At 42.4% G+C, this 15,673-nt stretch overlaps 1 protein-coding gene across 1 annotated transcript in view; it reads right to left on the reverse strand.

The window, feature by feature from the left end:
• Nucleotides 1–15,673, reverse strand: part of LOC140187657 (integrin alpha-E-like) — a 308,395-nt gene that overhangs the window by 171,441 nt on the left and 121,281 nt on the right. Inside the window, exons 20-22 of the mRNA XM_072243179.1 lie at nucleotides 13,061–13,264; nucleotides 11,427–11,557; nucleotides 2,195–2,337 (exon numbers count right to left, since the gene is read on the reverse strand). Coding sequence (XP_072099280.1) covers nucleotides 2,195–2,337; nucleotides 11,427–11,557; nucleotides 13,061–13,264 — 478 coding nt within the window. The remainder of the gene's footprint in view (nucleotides 1–2,194; nucleotides 2,338–11,426; nucleotides 11,558–13,060; nucleotides 13,265–15,673) is intronic.

A 15,673-nucleotide genomic window follows, 5' to 3' on the forward strand; every position in this document is an offset into this window, starting at 1 on the left:
GACCTGTCTCATTTCCTAACAGAAGATCAGAATAATAGGAACTGGAGTGATAGGGCTGAGGATGGGGTAGTCAATTTACTAACAAAAGTAGTACGTACTCTGATTGCTAGCAAGAAAAAGCCAATGATAGGGCACAATTGTAGTAAATGGAATGAGTTGCATTGCAAAGGGGGGACAAAGATGAAAAGGGTGATGAATACAGGACTGAAGGTGTTATACTTGAATGCACGCAGTATGCCAAAAAAGGTAAATGAACTTGTAGCACAGTTACAAATTTGAGTAGTGATTGATTTTTTAATCACCTAAAAATGACTTTACTATCTAGAGAGGTAGCTGTGGTTTTTAGCTGTGACAGACCAAAACAGGAATATTTGATGATTTTCTTTGAAGCTGCTCACATGAGTTGCCTTCTTGACAGCTCCTCATTTTTCTGAATTCCAGTGAGTACAAGCCAGAGCCATCAAATAGTAACAAGCCATTCAATCCTGGAATCCTTTTCGTGAACCCTCCTTTAAACGCTCTCCAGTTTCAGCATATCCTTTCTACGATAAGGGACCCAAAACTGCTCCCAATACTTCAAGTGATGCCTTATGAAGCCTCAATATTACACCCTTGCATTTATATTCTAGACCTCTCAAAATAATGAAGACTCTCAGCCTGAAATGTCGACTGTTTACTCTTTTCCACAGATACTGCCTGGCCTGTTGAGTTCCTTCAGCATTTTGTGTGTGTTGCTAGGCTACAACTTCCTTTCTTCTGCCTTCTTGCTCTTAAAGAGTGGTATGACATTTGCAATTTTCCAGTCCTTTGAAACCATGCCAGAACATAGTGATTCTTGAAAGATCATTACTAATGCCTCCCCAATCTCTTCATCCACCTCTTTCAGAACCCTAGGGTGTACACCATCTACCCTATCTTCAGACTTTTCAATTTCCCAAGAACCTTCTCCCTAGTAATGGTAACTTCACACACTTCATGACCCTTGATACCTGGAACTGCTGGCATACTGCTAGTGTCTTCCACAGTGAAGACTGATGCAAGATACTTATTCAGTTCATTTACCATTTCCTTGTCCCCCATTACTACCTCCAGCATCATTTTCCAGCACTCTGATATCCATTTTCTCCTCTCTTTTACACTTTGTCTATCTGAAGAAACTTTTGGTATCCTCTTTAATAATATTGGCTAGGTTACTTTCATATTCCATCTTTACCTTCTTAAAGTCTATTTTAGTTGCCTTCTGTTAGTATTCTGTTAGTCCCCATCCTCTAACTGCCCACTAATTTTTGCTCTATTATATGCCCTCTCTTTGGCTTTTAAATTGGCATTGACTTCCCTTGCTAACCACAGTTATGTCATTTTGCCTTTAGAATCTTCCTCTTTGGGATGTATATATCCTGTGCCTTCTGAATTGCTTCCAGAATTTCTAGCCATTGCTGCTCTGCCGTCATCCCTGCCAGTGTGTTATTTCTTTCTCTGTCCCTCTCTTTCTCTCTTCATAAGAATTTCAGGTTGTGTCTTGTGTACATTCTCTGATATTAAATTGAACCATTGAACTATTTTATCCTTAACCCAAGACCTCCAGTTGTAGTCCCACGCAACCTTGGTGCATTAGGAGCATCACCTTGCATACCGTTTATTAACATAATAAGAAGACATATAAGACATACTATAGGAGAAGAATTAGGCTATTCTGCCTATCAAGTCTGCTCTGTCATTCTATCATGGCCAATTTATTATCCTGCTCAACCCCATTTTCCTGCCTTCACCCTATTGCCTTTGATGCCTTTACTAATCAAAAACCTATGAATCTCTGTTTTAAGAATTCCCAATGTCTTGGCCTCCACAACTGAATTCCACAGATTCACCACCCTCTGGCTAAAGACATTCCTCCTCATTTCTGTTCCAAGGGGACATCCTTCTATTCTGAGGCTGTACCCTCTGTTCCTAGACTCCCCTACTACAGAAAATATCCTCTCCACATCCACTCTATCTAGGCCTAAAATTCTGTTTACGGGAAACTCTGTTCATTGTTGTATAATCAAACATCCTCAAACGAATATCCTACATTTTGTCTACATCCGTCACCACTACCTTAATCTTTCCTGCATGATCTTAAAACTTAATTGCCCTCAGCAAAATCATGAAAACAATACTGTTGACATTTCTTCTGAATTCTGTACTGGAAAATTACCTAATGATCCAAAATTTGATTCAGCATTAAAACAGACAAGAACTTGAATAATTTTCTTCTGCTCATAAGAGGTTGCAAAAGATAGAGGCACCATCTCTGGAAAAAATGTGGCAGCCACCTTGATGTTGACAACTGGTCTTGAGCTGTAAAAAAAAAATATCAATTCATGTTAAAGCTCCAAAATGGAACATAGAAGTATTCATCTTTTGTTTAACAGTTATTCTAGCTGTGATTCAGAGTTTCCTGCATGACGTCAAATACATTCTGAGCTCTCTTCTCCAGCTCTAACTGGAGTAGCCATTTTGAGAAGGGCTAGCTTCAGGTGGTTTCTGCTGTTGAGGTTAAAGTGCTAATTTTGGTGACCTGGGAAGTAGTAACAAGGAAAAGTAGTTTTTTTTTGTATCCTACAGTCTGAGTCAAAGGGAACATTTGTAATCTTTCTGGAAAGTAGGCTAGTGGTGTGCTTCTCCTGCAGGATGTATATCCTGGCAGACTCCCTAGAGTGATGGGAGCTGCTGATAGACTTATTATAGAACATCTATAGAAGGAATATAGTATATGTACATTTAGAGAGCTGGTCACTCTGCAGCCACAGAAAGAGTGGTGGATGACCATGAAGAAGGGTAGTCAAGGGTAGTCATCTGTGGATTGCTGTCTGCAATACATTCCAGTGAGGATAAGACTAGGATGATTTGGCAGACGAATGTGTGGCTGAGGAGTTGGTGTAGGGGATAGGGTTTTGGATTTGTAGATCACTGGGATCTTTTCTGGGGAAGGTACAACCTGTACATAAAGGATGTACTTGAGAGGAACCAATATCCTAGTGGATAGATTTGTTAGAGCATTTAGGGAGGGTTTAAACTAGTTTGGCAGGGGTGTGGGAACTACTTTTGAAGGCCTCCCACTTATCAACACCTCTTTGCCAGAAAACAACCTATCCAATCCATACTTGCCGGATCTTTTCTGATGCCATCAAAATTGGCCTTTCTCTAATTTAGACCACAAGACCATAAGACACAGGAGCAAGATTAGGCCATCTGGCCCATCGAGTCTGCTCCGCCAATCATCATGGCTGATCTGTTTTTTTTAATCTCCTCCTCAACCCCAGTTCCTGGCCTTCTCCCCATACTTTTGATGCCATGTCCAATCAAGAACCTATCAATCTCTGCCTTAAATACACCCAACGACCTGGCCTCCACAGATGAACGTGGCAACAAGTTCCACAAATTCACCACCCTTTGCTAAAGAAATTTCTCTGCTTCTCTGTTTTGAAAGGGAGCCCTCTATCCTGAGGCTGTGCCCTTTTGTCCCTGACTCTCCCACAATGGGAAACATCCTGTCCACATCTACTCTGTCTAGGCCTTTCAACACTCAAAAGATTTCAATGAGATCCCCCCTTCATCCTTCTGAATTCCAGCGAGTTCAGACCCAGAGCCATCAAACGTTCCTTGTATGATAACGCTTTCATTCCTGGAATCAGCTTTATGAACCTCCTTTAGACCCTCTCCAATGCCAGAACATCTTTTCCAAGATGAAGGGCCCAAAAATGTTCACAATACTCAAGGTGAGGTCTCACCAGTTCCTTATAAAGTCTCAGCTTCACATCCTTGCTCTTGTATTCTAGACCTCTTGAAATGAATGCTAACGTGGCATTTCCCTTCCTCACCACCGACTCAACCTGCAAATTAACCTTCAGGGTGCTCTGCACAAGGACTGCCAAGTCCCTCTGCATCTCAGATTCCTGGATTTTCTCCCTGATTAGAAAATAGTCCGCACATTTATTTCTACTACCAAAGTGCATGACTATGCATTTTTCAACATTGTATATTCCTCAACACCACCTGCCCCTCCACCAATCTTCGTAACATCTGCAGACTTGGGAACAAAGCCATCTATTCCATCATCTTATTGATATACAGCTTATAAAGAAGTGGTCCCAACACCGACCCCTGCGGAACACCACTGGCCACTGGCAGCTAACCAGAAAAGGGTCCTTCGCTACATTGACGACTATATTGGTGCTGCTTCCTGCACCCATGCTGAGCTCGTCAATTTCATCGACTTTACTTCAAACTTCCACCCAGACCTCAAATTCACTTGGTCTATCTCAGACACTTCTCTCCCCTTTCTTGATCTCTCAGTCTCCATCTCTGGAGACAGACTGTCCACTGACATCTTCTACAAGCCCACTGACTCTCATAACTACCTCAACTATACCTCTTCCCACCCCGCCACATGCAAAAATGCCATTCCCTATTCCCAGTTCCTCCGTCTCCGCAGCATCTGCTCCCAGGATGAGGTTTTCCGTTCCAGGACATATCAAATATCCTCTTTCTATAAGGATCATGGTTTCCCTTCTGCCGTCATCAATGATGCCCTCACCCGCATCTCACCCATTTCCCGCACCTCAGCCCTCACCCCATCCTCCCACCACCACAACAGGGACAGAGTTCCCCTTGTCCTCACCTACCACCTCACCAGCCTCTGGATCCAGCACATTATCCTCCGCAACTTCCGCCACCTTCAACAGGACCCCACCACTAAGCACATCTTTCCCTCTCCACCCCTCTCCGCTTTCCACAGGGATCATTCCCTCTGCGACTCCCTGGTCCACATGTCCCTCCCCATGGATCTGCCACCCGGCACTTATCCCTGTAAGCTTAAGTGCTACACCTGTCCCTACACCTCCTCTCTTGCCACCATTCAGGGCCCCAAACAGTCCTTCCAGGAGAGGCAACACTTCATTTGTGAGTCTGTTGGGGTCATCTATTGCATCCAGTGCAGCCTCCTCTACATCGGTGAAACTGGACGCAGATTGGGGGACCGCTTCGTTGAGCACCTCCACTCCGTCCGCCACAACAGACAGGATCTTCTGGTTGCCACCCACTTCAACTCTGCTTCACATTCCCATTCAGATATGTCCATACATGGCCTCCTCTACTGCCATGCTGAGGCTAAACTCAGGTTGGAGGAGCAACAGCTCATATACTATCTAGGTAGTCTCCAGCCCCTTGGTATGAACATTGAATTCTCCAACTTCTAGTAATTTCCTCCCCCTCCCTTCTCCTATCCCAGTTTCACTCTGCCCCCTCCCCCAGCTGCTTACCACCTCCCTCATGGTTCCGCCTCCTTCTACTACCCATTGTGCTTTCCCCTATTCTTTCTTCACCTTTCCTGCCTATCACCTCCCTGCTGCCCCTCTCCCACCACTTTATCTTGCCCCTTACTAGTTTTTCACCTGGAACCTACCAGCCTTTTCCTTCCCACCCTCCCCCCACCTTCTTTATAGGGCTCTGCCCCTTCCCTCTACAGTCCTGACGAAGAGTTCCGGCCTGAAACGTTGACTGATCGTTTCCACGGATGCTGCCCGACCTGCTGAGTACCTCCAGCGTGTTGTGAGTGTTGCTTTGACCCCAGCATCTGCAACGTATTTTGCGTTCAGAAAAGGATCCTTTTATTCCCACTCACTGCCTCCTACAAATCAGCCAATGCTCTAACCATGTTAGTAACTTTCCTGTAATATCATGGGCTCTTAACTTGGTAAGCAACCTCATGTGTGGCACCTTGTCAAAGGCCTTCTGAAAGTCCAAATATACAACATCTACTGCATCCCCTTTATCTATCTTACTTGTGATCTCCTCAAAGAATTCCAACAGTTTGCCAGGCAGGATTTTCCCTGAAGGAAACCATGCTGACTTTGTCCTATCTTGTCCTGTGTCACCAAGCACTCCATCACCTTATCCTTAACAATTGTCTCTAACATCTTCCCAACCGCTGAGGTCAGGCTAACTGGTCTATAATTTCCTTTCTGCTGCCTTCCTCCTTTCTTAAAGAGAGGAGCGACATTTTCAATTTTGCAGTCCTCTGGCACCATGCCAGAGTCCAATGATTTTTGAAAGATCATTCCTAATGGCACCTCAATCTCTAATGCTACCTCTTTCAGAACCCTCGGGTGCAGTTCCTCTGGTCCCGGTGACTTATGTACCTTTAGGTCTTTCAGCATTTTTGGCACTTTCTCTCTTGTAATAGTAACTGCACCCACTTCTCTTCCTTCACACACTACAACATCAGGCATACTGCTAGTGTCTTTCACAGTGAAGACTGACACAAAATACTCATTTACCTCATCAGTTCATCAGGGTTTATTAGATTAAATTAGACTAGATTCAACTTTATTGTCATTGTGCCGAGTACAGATACAAAGCCAATGAAATGCAGTTAGCATCTCACCAGAAATGCAAAGGATAGTGTTGTTTACAAAATAACTGCAAATAAAAAGTAAGTGCTACAGCACACAAATATAAAAGTACTGAGACAGTACAATATGGGTGCAATACTGCTTAGCACTGTGATGTAAGATTCAGCAGGTCACAGCCTCAAGGAAGAAGCTCTTCCTGTGCCTGCTGGTGTGGGAGCGGAGGCTCCTGTAGCGCCTACCGGATGATAGGAGAATAAAAAGTCCATGGTTAGGGTGAGATGCATCCTTGATAATGCTTTTCGCCTTGCCCAGGCAGCATTTATGGTAGATGTTCTCAATGGTGGGCAATTGGGTGCTGATAATCCGCTGGGTAGTTTTCACCGCACGCTGGAGTGCTTTGCGGTCTGATACGGGACAATTGCCATACCACACTGAGATGCAGTTGGTGAGTATGCTCTCAATGGTACAGCAGTAAAAATCCGTCAGTATCTTGGGACAGAGGTGAGCTTTCTTCATGCTCCGCAGGAAATAAAGGAGCTGTTGCGCCTTTTTGATCAGGATGGAGGAGTTCAGGGACTAGGTGAGATCCTCAGAAATGTGGACACCAAGGAATTTGAAGCTTGATACATGCTCCACTACAGCTCCGTTGATATAGATGGGGATGGGAGTGTGGCTCCTAGCATGCCTAAAGTCCACAATGATCTCCTTGGTCTTCTGGGTATTAAGGGCCAGGTTTTTGTCGGCACACCACGCAGCCAGGTGCTGGACCTCATCCCTGTAGGCCGTCTCGTCATGCCCTCTGATCAGGCCAACCACCGTAGTGTCGTCTGCGAACTTGATTATGGAGTGAGAACTACATACAGGAACTCAGTCATAAATGAAAAGGGAGTACAGAAGACCCTCATATAGAACCTCAACCCAAGGACCAGTCCTACCTTCCCCATTATTTATACTGAAACTAATATTCCCTAATAGGAGATTCAGTCCAGTTGAATTCTCTATATAATGATTAAAGAAACTTTCCTAAGTACATTGGACAAGCTCTATCCCATCTAGTCCTTTTGCAATGTGGGAATCCCAGTCAATATGCGCTAAGTTAAATCCACCTACTATCACAACAGACCCAACACATGTTTCTTCAGATACAGGGTCCAATGTTGTTTACAATATTCTAAATGTAGTCTGACCAATGCCTTATAAAACCTCGGCAGTACTAACTTTCCCCATCTAACTGCATATTGAAGTCCTCAAGATCACTGTAACATTGTCTTTCTCAAATGTTTTTTTCTGGTATACTTGGTACCCTACACCCTGGCTAATATTCGAAGGTCTGCACGTACCTCCTAAAGGGGTCTTTTTATCTTTTCAGTTCCTCAGCTTTACGCACAAAGATTCTGATCCTACGTTGCCCTTAGTTATCAACTTAATTTCATTTTGTACCAAAAAGGCCACCCATCGCCCTCTGCCCACCTGCATGTTCTATTGATAGGATGCACATCCTTAGATGTTTAGCTCCCATCTCTGATTCTCTTTCAGCCACATCTCCTTGATGCCTATGACATTGTACCCAACAAATTCAATCTGTGCTGTAAACTCATTTACTTTGTAACATACACTGCACACATTCACATGCAACACACTCAATCTTGTATTCATCACGTCCCTACTGAAAGTTGTTCCTCTGTTGCTTGAAGTTAGATTCCAAAATCTTTCTAAACTCTCTATCCTATATTTTTTCATTCTTTAATAATCTCTCCTGCACTTGCCATTCACTTTTACCACAATTTTCCATGTCTTTGAACCCATCACCCTTTCCCTGTCTCTTGCACCGATGTGCAGTCTTACTAATCCTTCATTATTCAATCAACTGAACAATCTTGTTACAAATGGAAGATGCATTCAAATAAAGAGCCTTAATCTTTGATTCTTTTTACAATTTTTACTTATTCTGGATCCAATTTCTTTTACATGCTTCTGCTTGTATTCTCAGTGCTTTCCTGTCACAAATGTGATTGCCATTATCTCCTTCACTATATGTACCACCATTCTATTATTCCCTTTTGATTTATTAAACATCCTATCACTTCTAAACCTTAGCAGCTTCTTTGACCCATGTAACTGCCTTTATTTAAGTTCAGGTTTTTAGCTTTTGATTTGCATCCCTCTCAGACTAAGCACAAAACCAAATGGCTATTCATCTCATTTGTTCATGAAAGCTCCTGTATAGCAATCTTTTAAGGCCCATTCCCCCTTAGCCTTGTCAAATGCTGATTCCAATATTTTTGATAATTTTCATTAACTCTGCTTCCACTATCCTTAAAGACAGCAAATTCCAGGTGATCATTCTCTACATTTTTTTTTGTCATATCCCCCCTCGTACTTTTTTACTCTCATCTTTGCCCACTGGGAATTGAACCATTTGTTTATGGAAACAAATGAGAGGTGACCTGATACAGGTGTATAAGATGATGAGAGGCATTGATCGTGTGGATAGTCAGAGGCTTTTTCCCAGGGCTGAAATGGTTGCCAGAAGAGGACACAGGTTTCAGGTGCTGGGGAGCAGGTACAGAGGAGATGTCAGGGGTAAGTTTTTTACTCAGAGAGTAGTGAGTGCGTGGAATGGGCTGCCGGCAATGGTGGTGGAGGCGGATATGATAGGGTCTTTTAAGAGACTTTTGGATAGGTACGTGGAGCTTAGAAAAATAGAGGGCTATGGGTAAGCCTAGTAATTTCTAAGGTAGGGACATGTTTGGCACAACTTTGTGGACCCAAGGGCCTGTATTATGCTGTATGTTTTCTATGTTTTTCTATGAAACAATTTCTCTCTAGTTACTCTACTTAAACCTAACATAATTTTCTATACCTCTGTCAAGTCTCTTCTCAACTTTCTTTGCTCCAAGGAAAATAATTCCAACTTCTCCAATGTAATTTTACAGCTGAAATTCTTCATTGCTGGAGTCATTCTAATAAATTATGTGATCATTTTTCCCAGACTTTTCAGCTACAAATTATGTATTAACATTATTTCATTCCAAAAAGTATAAAATAGCCTGATTTTTAATTCTGATCTTTACTATGTAACCCAGTTACTACTGTGTATATTTATTTTACAATAAAAAAACAATCCACGTAAAGAATTGTTCATTTTGAGTCCCAGCAGCTTTAGTTGCACTGTTTAAACTCCCATGTTTTTTTTAGAGATACAGCACAGAAAAGGCCCTTCCAGCCCACCGAGCCACACCACCCAGCAACCCCTCTATTTAACACTAGTCTGATCATTTATTCGTTCATTATGTTCGTGTCACAGGACGATTTACAATCACAAAAAAATCTACAGATACTGGAAATCCAAAGCAACACACAAAATGCTGGAGAAACTCAAAGGATATGGTGAGAAACCAGGTGTATGGGGTTGAGTAGGATTCGGGATCAGCTATGATGAAATGGTGGAGCAGACACGATGGGCTGAATGGCCTATTCTGCTCCTATGTCTTATGGAACTCAGCAGGCCAGGCAGCATCTATTGAAAGGAGTACACAGTCGACACTTTGAGCTGACACCCTTCATCAGGCCACTCAATTTACAATGACCAGTTAACTTACTAACTGATATGTCTTTGGACTATGGAAGGAAACCAGAGCATCCAGAAGAAACCCACGTGTTCATGGGAAAGAGGTACAAACTTCTTACAGAGGATACGAAATTGAACTCTGAACTCCAGAACTGTAGTAGCATCATGCTAACTGCACGGCGCCCTTTTGCTCAAATCAACCTTACAAGTTATATAGGCACAAAAAATCTGCTGGAGAGCTTGACAGGTTGACCAGCATCTGTGGAAGGAGAAGCACTATGAATGCTTCGGGTCCAAACCCTGCATCAGAACTGATAGTGGAAAGAGGAAATGGCCAGCATGAAGAGGGGAAGGGGAGTGGATCTCCTTCTCTTTATACTGTCCATCTTTTCCTCCCTCTCAGTCCTGCCGCATGGTTTCGACCTGAAATGCCAATAAATCTATTCCTCCAACAGATGTTCCTTGACCCCAAGTTTCTTCACAGATTGTTTGTTACTCCATATTCTACATCTGCAGTCTTTTATATTTCCAGCTTATATAGGCAATTTTGAACATTGATAAAGCAAAGTAAAAATCTCACCAAAGTCACAAACTGATTTGTTTAATGTAAGATGTTATACAGTGGATTCTGGTTAATTGGACCATCAGTTAATCAGGGCAGCTGTTTATTTGGGATAACTCTTGATGAACAAAACCTAAATTGAGAAAATAGTTGGGATTCCTTTTGTTTATTTGGGACACTATGCTGCTCAACTGGGGTCAGAGACTATTGTGGAACAGTTCCTAACTAGCATCAGTCGCATGCACTTGTGAGGCCGCTTGTCACTACAGCATGCTTAGAGTGATCAGTTAAAAAGAGTCAATTGCATGTGTTTGTCTTCAAAAAGCGGTGATTTTTGTCATTGATAATTGACAAGAAATGATCAGCAAGACAATTCTGAACTGTTTTGCTCACCATGGTTTCAATCATTCAGGCTTGGAGATGCCAGAAACAAATTAAATGATTTCTCTACTTCAACAAGTTAGGAAGGTATCAACAATCATAGAACCATAGAACTATAGGAACTACAGCACAGAAACAGGCCCATCTTGAATGTTACAATGAAAATGGAGGTTTGGAGGATGCAGTCATTTAAAGCATTGTATGATGGCAGTCCATATCTGCACTAGGTGTCTGCAATGATTTTGTTCATCTACAGTTAATCAAAAGAACATGGCAGATGAATTCCTCCATCAATAACTATTGGGATCTAATGCACAGTTTTATAGTACTATAGAGGAATTAGTAGAGTTTTAATTTGTTTGGTATTTCATTTACATACATGAACTGTTACTCATTTAAATGGAAGTTTGTCTTTTTTATAACTTTTAACCATTTCTATGAAACTTCAGCTAATTGGTCTAAAACGTACTGGTCCTCATGTGTCCAAATTAACCTGAATCTATACAATAAGTCTACATACCTGAGCACCACAACATTGTCCTTTGCACTGACTGTTATATCAAGTAGCCCATCTGCATCCACATCTGTTGTACCATCTATTGATTGTCCAAAGTACTGCAGTCCAGTCATCACATCCTTCCCCTTTATTCGCTAAACAATACAAAGAGTAAAATGTGCATCAGTAGATAGTAAATTAAGCTATTTCCTGTTAGTTTACTTGTCCTTTTTTCCTCATTACCAGATCCAGTCTATACACACCCATCTGTCTTTCATTAGAAATTTTAGTGGACACTAAATGCAATATTGAGGTCAAATTGGAGCGGCAGGGTCCAGGCCTGAAAGTGAGGAATGAGCCGATGTTTGGCCAATTTAAGCACAGGGCCAGTTGAAAAGGTTGGGGGTGTTGGGGTCAGGCCGGTGCTTAGCTCACTACTCCACGAGATTTACTCGTCTCTGTGCTGAAATGAGGCTGTGGCCTTCAATAAATGGGCTCCTGGCTGCAGCGATGAACTCTCGTTTGTGAACTTTACTTCTGAGTGCTATTTCTTTACTTTTTACTGTTTGCATGATTTGTTCCTTTTTGCACATTGAGTGCTTGAGAGTCTTTTTTTAATGGATTTCATTGGCTTTCTTTGTTTTTGTGGCTACCTGTAAAAAGATAAATCTCAAAGTTGTACATCGTATACTTCAATAATAAATGTACTTTGAATATTGCTCTGGGCAAAGTTGAAGTCATATAGTCAAATAGGCCCATATGAGTCTATACTGACCAAGATGTATCTTTAAGCAAATTTCATTTCCTAGAAATTGGCCATTATCTCTCTAATCTCTATTCATTTTAAAAAATATTTCTAATGTATCCACCCCAGTCACATCTTCTGGCAGCTTGTTCCATATATTTACAATGCACTATGTAAAAAGAAAGTTGCCTCTCAAGTTCTTAATAAACCTTTCACCTCTAACCTTAAGAGTTTTTGATTCTCCAATTCTGGGAAAAAAGACTGCTCAACCTATCTAAGCTCTTTATGATTTTACTGTATATATCTCTATGAGATCACCCTTCAATTACCAGTGCTCCGAAGAGTGAAAGGCCCACCCTGACTAACCTCTCCCTATAACTCAGTCCAGGGAGTCCCTGTTTACACTCTTTCCATTTTAATTACACTCCTCCTATAAGAGGGCGAACAACGCTGAGCACAATATTGCAAGTGCAGCTTCATCAACGAATACTGTTACACTCAATAGCACGTTTCCTCTCTCTCGCACTGCTGGTGAGTGACTATGGAACAGACTAGACTGTAAAGCCACAGCCTGATGAAGGTGATTATGGAGGCCATTACTGCAACATTAAATCTTAAGACAGTTTTGGAGTTGAAAACATCAAAGATGACGATATACATTGGCTTCGGGAAACATTGAGGACTTACCACCCTTTCTAAGATCTCGTTTCTAAACATCTTCCTCAACCTATCAATCTTGATTTCTCCAAAGATATTTAATTGCTTACCATTCCTTTTCATATTACTAGTGTCATAAGCTTCAGAAGGATAGGATACAGCTGCTTTTGCTCTTCAAGATAGATACAGATATAATAGAGGAGTTTGAGAGCCTGAATACAACCAATCATAATGAATCTCCTACAGATAACCTTACCTGGGAATAAGTTTTGTGGATGCCATCCCTTTTCCCATTAAAGATATAGATGCTGCCACAATGATCTTCCTCCACTGGAGCTCCGATAGCTATATCATTGTGCTCATCTTTGTTAATGTCACCTATGTTTGCAATAGCAAACCCAAATCTGGCATTGGAAATGCCGACTTCTCCCATCAAACATATCTCACCATCGAAGATACCCTGTTAAATTAAAAAATAATGAATGGGGAGCAGAGGTATATGTAGTCCATTGAACACAACTGGAGCATTATATATTTTCTGATCACCAGCCTAAAGGTAACAACAGCACTGAAGGTGTAGAGGAGATTTAGAAGGGTGTTCCAAAGCAAAAAATTATAGGAGAATTCCGAGGAAAGGTCACTGACCTTGACATGGTGTTGCATAACAGGCTGCTTAACGAGGTGAGAACCCATGGTATTACAGGAAGGATTAAATTTCTCACACATTTGCCCTCACTCCATCCTCCCACTGCCACACCAGAGACAGGGTTCCTCTTATCCTCACCTACCACCCCACTGTCCTCCATGTCCAGCACACAATTCTCTGTCACCATTTCTAACGGGATCCTACCAGCAAGCACATATTTCCCTCCCCTTCACTTTACGCTTTCCACAAGGTTCACTCCCTATACGACTTCCTTGTCCACTCGGCCCTCCCCACTGATCTCCCTCCTGGCACTTATCCTTGAAAGCAGAATAAGTGCAACACCTGCCCCTATACCTCCTTCCTCACTACCATTCAGGACCCCGAATAGTCCTTCCAGGTGAGGCGACACTTCACCTATGAGTCTGTTGGGGTCATATACTATGCCCAGTGCTCCCGGTGTGGCCTCCTATATATCGGTGAGCGTTACAAAGATTGGGAGACTGCTTCGCTAAGCACTTATGCTCCATCTGCCAGAGAAAGCAGGATCGCCCGGTACCCACCCTTCAACTCTACTTCCCATTTCCTTTCTGACATGTCAGTCCCATGGCCTCCTCTACTGCTGCAGTGAGGCCACACTCAGGTTGAAGAAGCAATAATACTTTATAGTCTGTCTCTATAGCCTCCAACCTGGTGGCATGAACATCAATTTCTCGAACTTCAGGCAATTGCCCCCGCCCCTTCACCATTCCCTATTCCTGTTTCCTTCTCTCACCTTATCTGCTTGACTGCCTATCATCTGCCTCAGGTGCTCCTCCTCCTTCCCTTTCTTCCATGGTCTTCTACCCTTTCCTGTCAGATTCCCCCTCCTCCAGCCCTTTATCTCTTTCACCAAAAAACTTCCCAGCACTTTATTTCACTCTCTCCTCTCTCTCAGTTTCACCCATTACCTATCATCTCGCACTTCTTCCTCCCCTCCCCCACCTTCTTATTCTGACTTCTCATTCTTTTTCCAGTCCTGATAAAGGGTCTCAGCCCGAAACATCAATTGTTTACTCTTTTCCATAAATGCTGCCTGGCCTGCTGAGTTCCTCCAGCATTTTGTGTGTGTAGTATGGATAAAAGAGTGATTGGCCGGCAGGAGGCAAAGAATGGGAATAAAGGGGGCTTTTTCTGGTTAGCTGTCAGTAAGTTCCACGGGGCGTCAGTGTTAGGACCACTTTTTGTCATGTTACATATCAATGATTTGGATGACAGAATTGATGGCTTTGTGGCTATATTTGTGGATGATATGAAAACAGGTGAAGGGGCAGGTATTGCTGAGGAAGCAAGGAATCTGCAGAAGGACTTAGACAGTTCAGGAGAATGGAGAAAGAAGTGGAAGATAGAATATAGCATTGGGAAGTGTATGGTCATGCACATTGTTAGCAAGGAATAAGGGCACAAACTATTTTATAAACAGGGAGAAAACCTAAAAATCAGAGAAGCAAATGAACTTCAGAGTCCTCATGCAGGGTTCCCTAAAGGTTGAGTTGGTGGTAAGGAATGCAATGTTAGCAGTCATTTTGAGAGGACTAGACTATAATATAAGAGTGTAATGCTAAGGTTTTACAAGACATTAGTTAGGCCACACTTGGAGTATTGTGATTAGTTTTAGGCCCCTTATCTGTGAGAATGTGTGCTGGAAGTGGAGAGGGTACAGAGGAGGATCTCACTGAAATCTATTGAATATTAAAAGGCCTAAATAGAGTGGATATGGAGAGGATATTTTCTATGGAGGGGGAGTCTAGGACCAGAAGGCACAACCTCAGAATAGTGGACATCCATTTAGACAGAGATGAGAAGAAATTCCTTTAGCCAGGGGGAATTCATTGCTACAGATGGCTGTGGAGGCCAAATCATTGAGTATATTTAAAGCAGAATTTGATAGGTTCTTGATTAGTCAGGCTGTCAAAGGTTATGCGGACAAGCAAAAGAAGCTGGAAAAGGCATGTAATAAGGGCAATGTCACATTTGTAATGGAGGACTTCAATATGCAAGGGGATTGGGAAAATATAATTGGTGTCAGATCGCAAGAGAGGGAATTTGTTGAGTGTCTACAAGAGGGCATTTTAGAGCAGCTTGTGCTTGAGCCTACTTGGGGAAAGGCGATCTTAGACTGAAGGTTGTGTAATAACCCAGATCTTATTAGGGAGCTTAACATAAAGGAACCCTTAAGAAGTAATG

Source organism: Mobula birostris, chromosome 25 (genome assembly GCF_030028105.1).
Source record: "Mobula birostris isolate sMobBir1 chromosome 25, sMobBir1.hap1, whole genome shotgun sequence".
NCBI lineage: Eukaryota > Metazoa > Chordata > Chondrichthyes > Myliobatiformes > Myliobatidae > Mobula > Mobula birostris.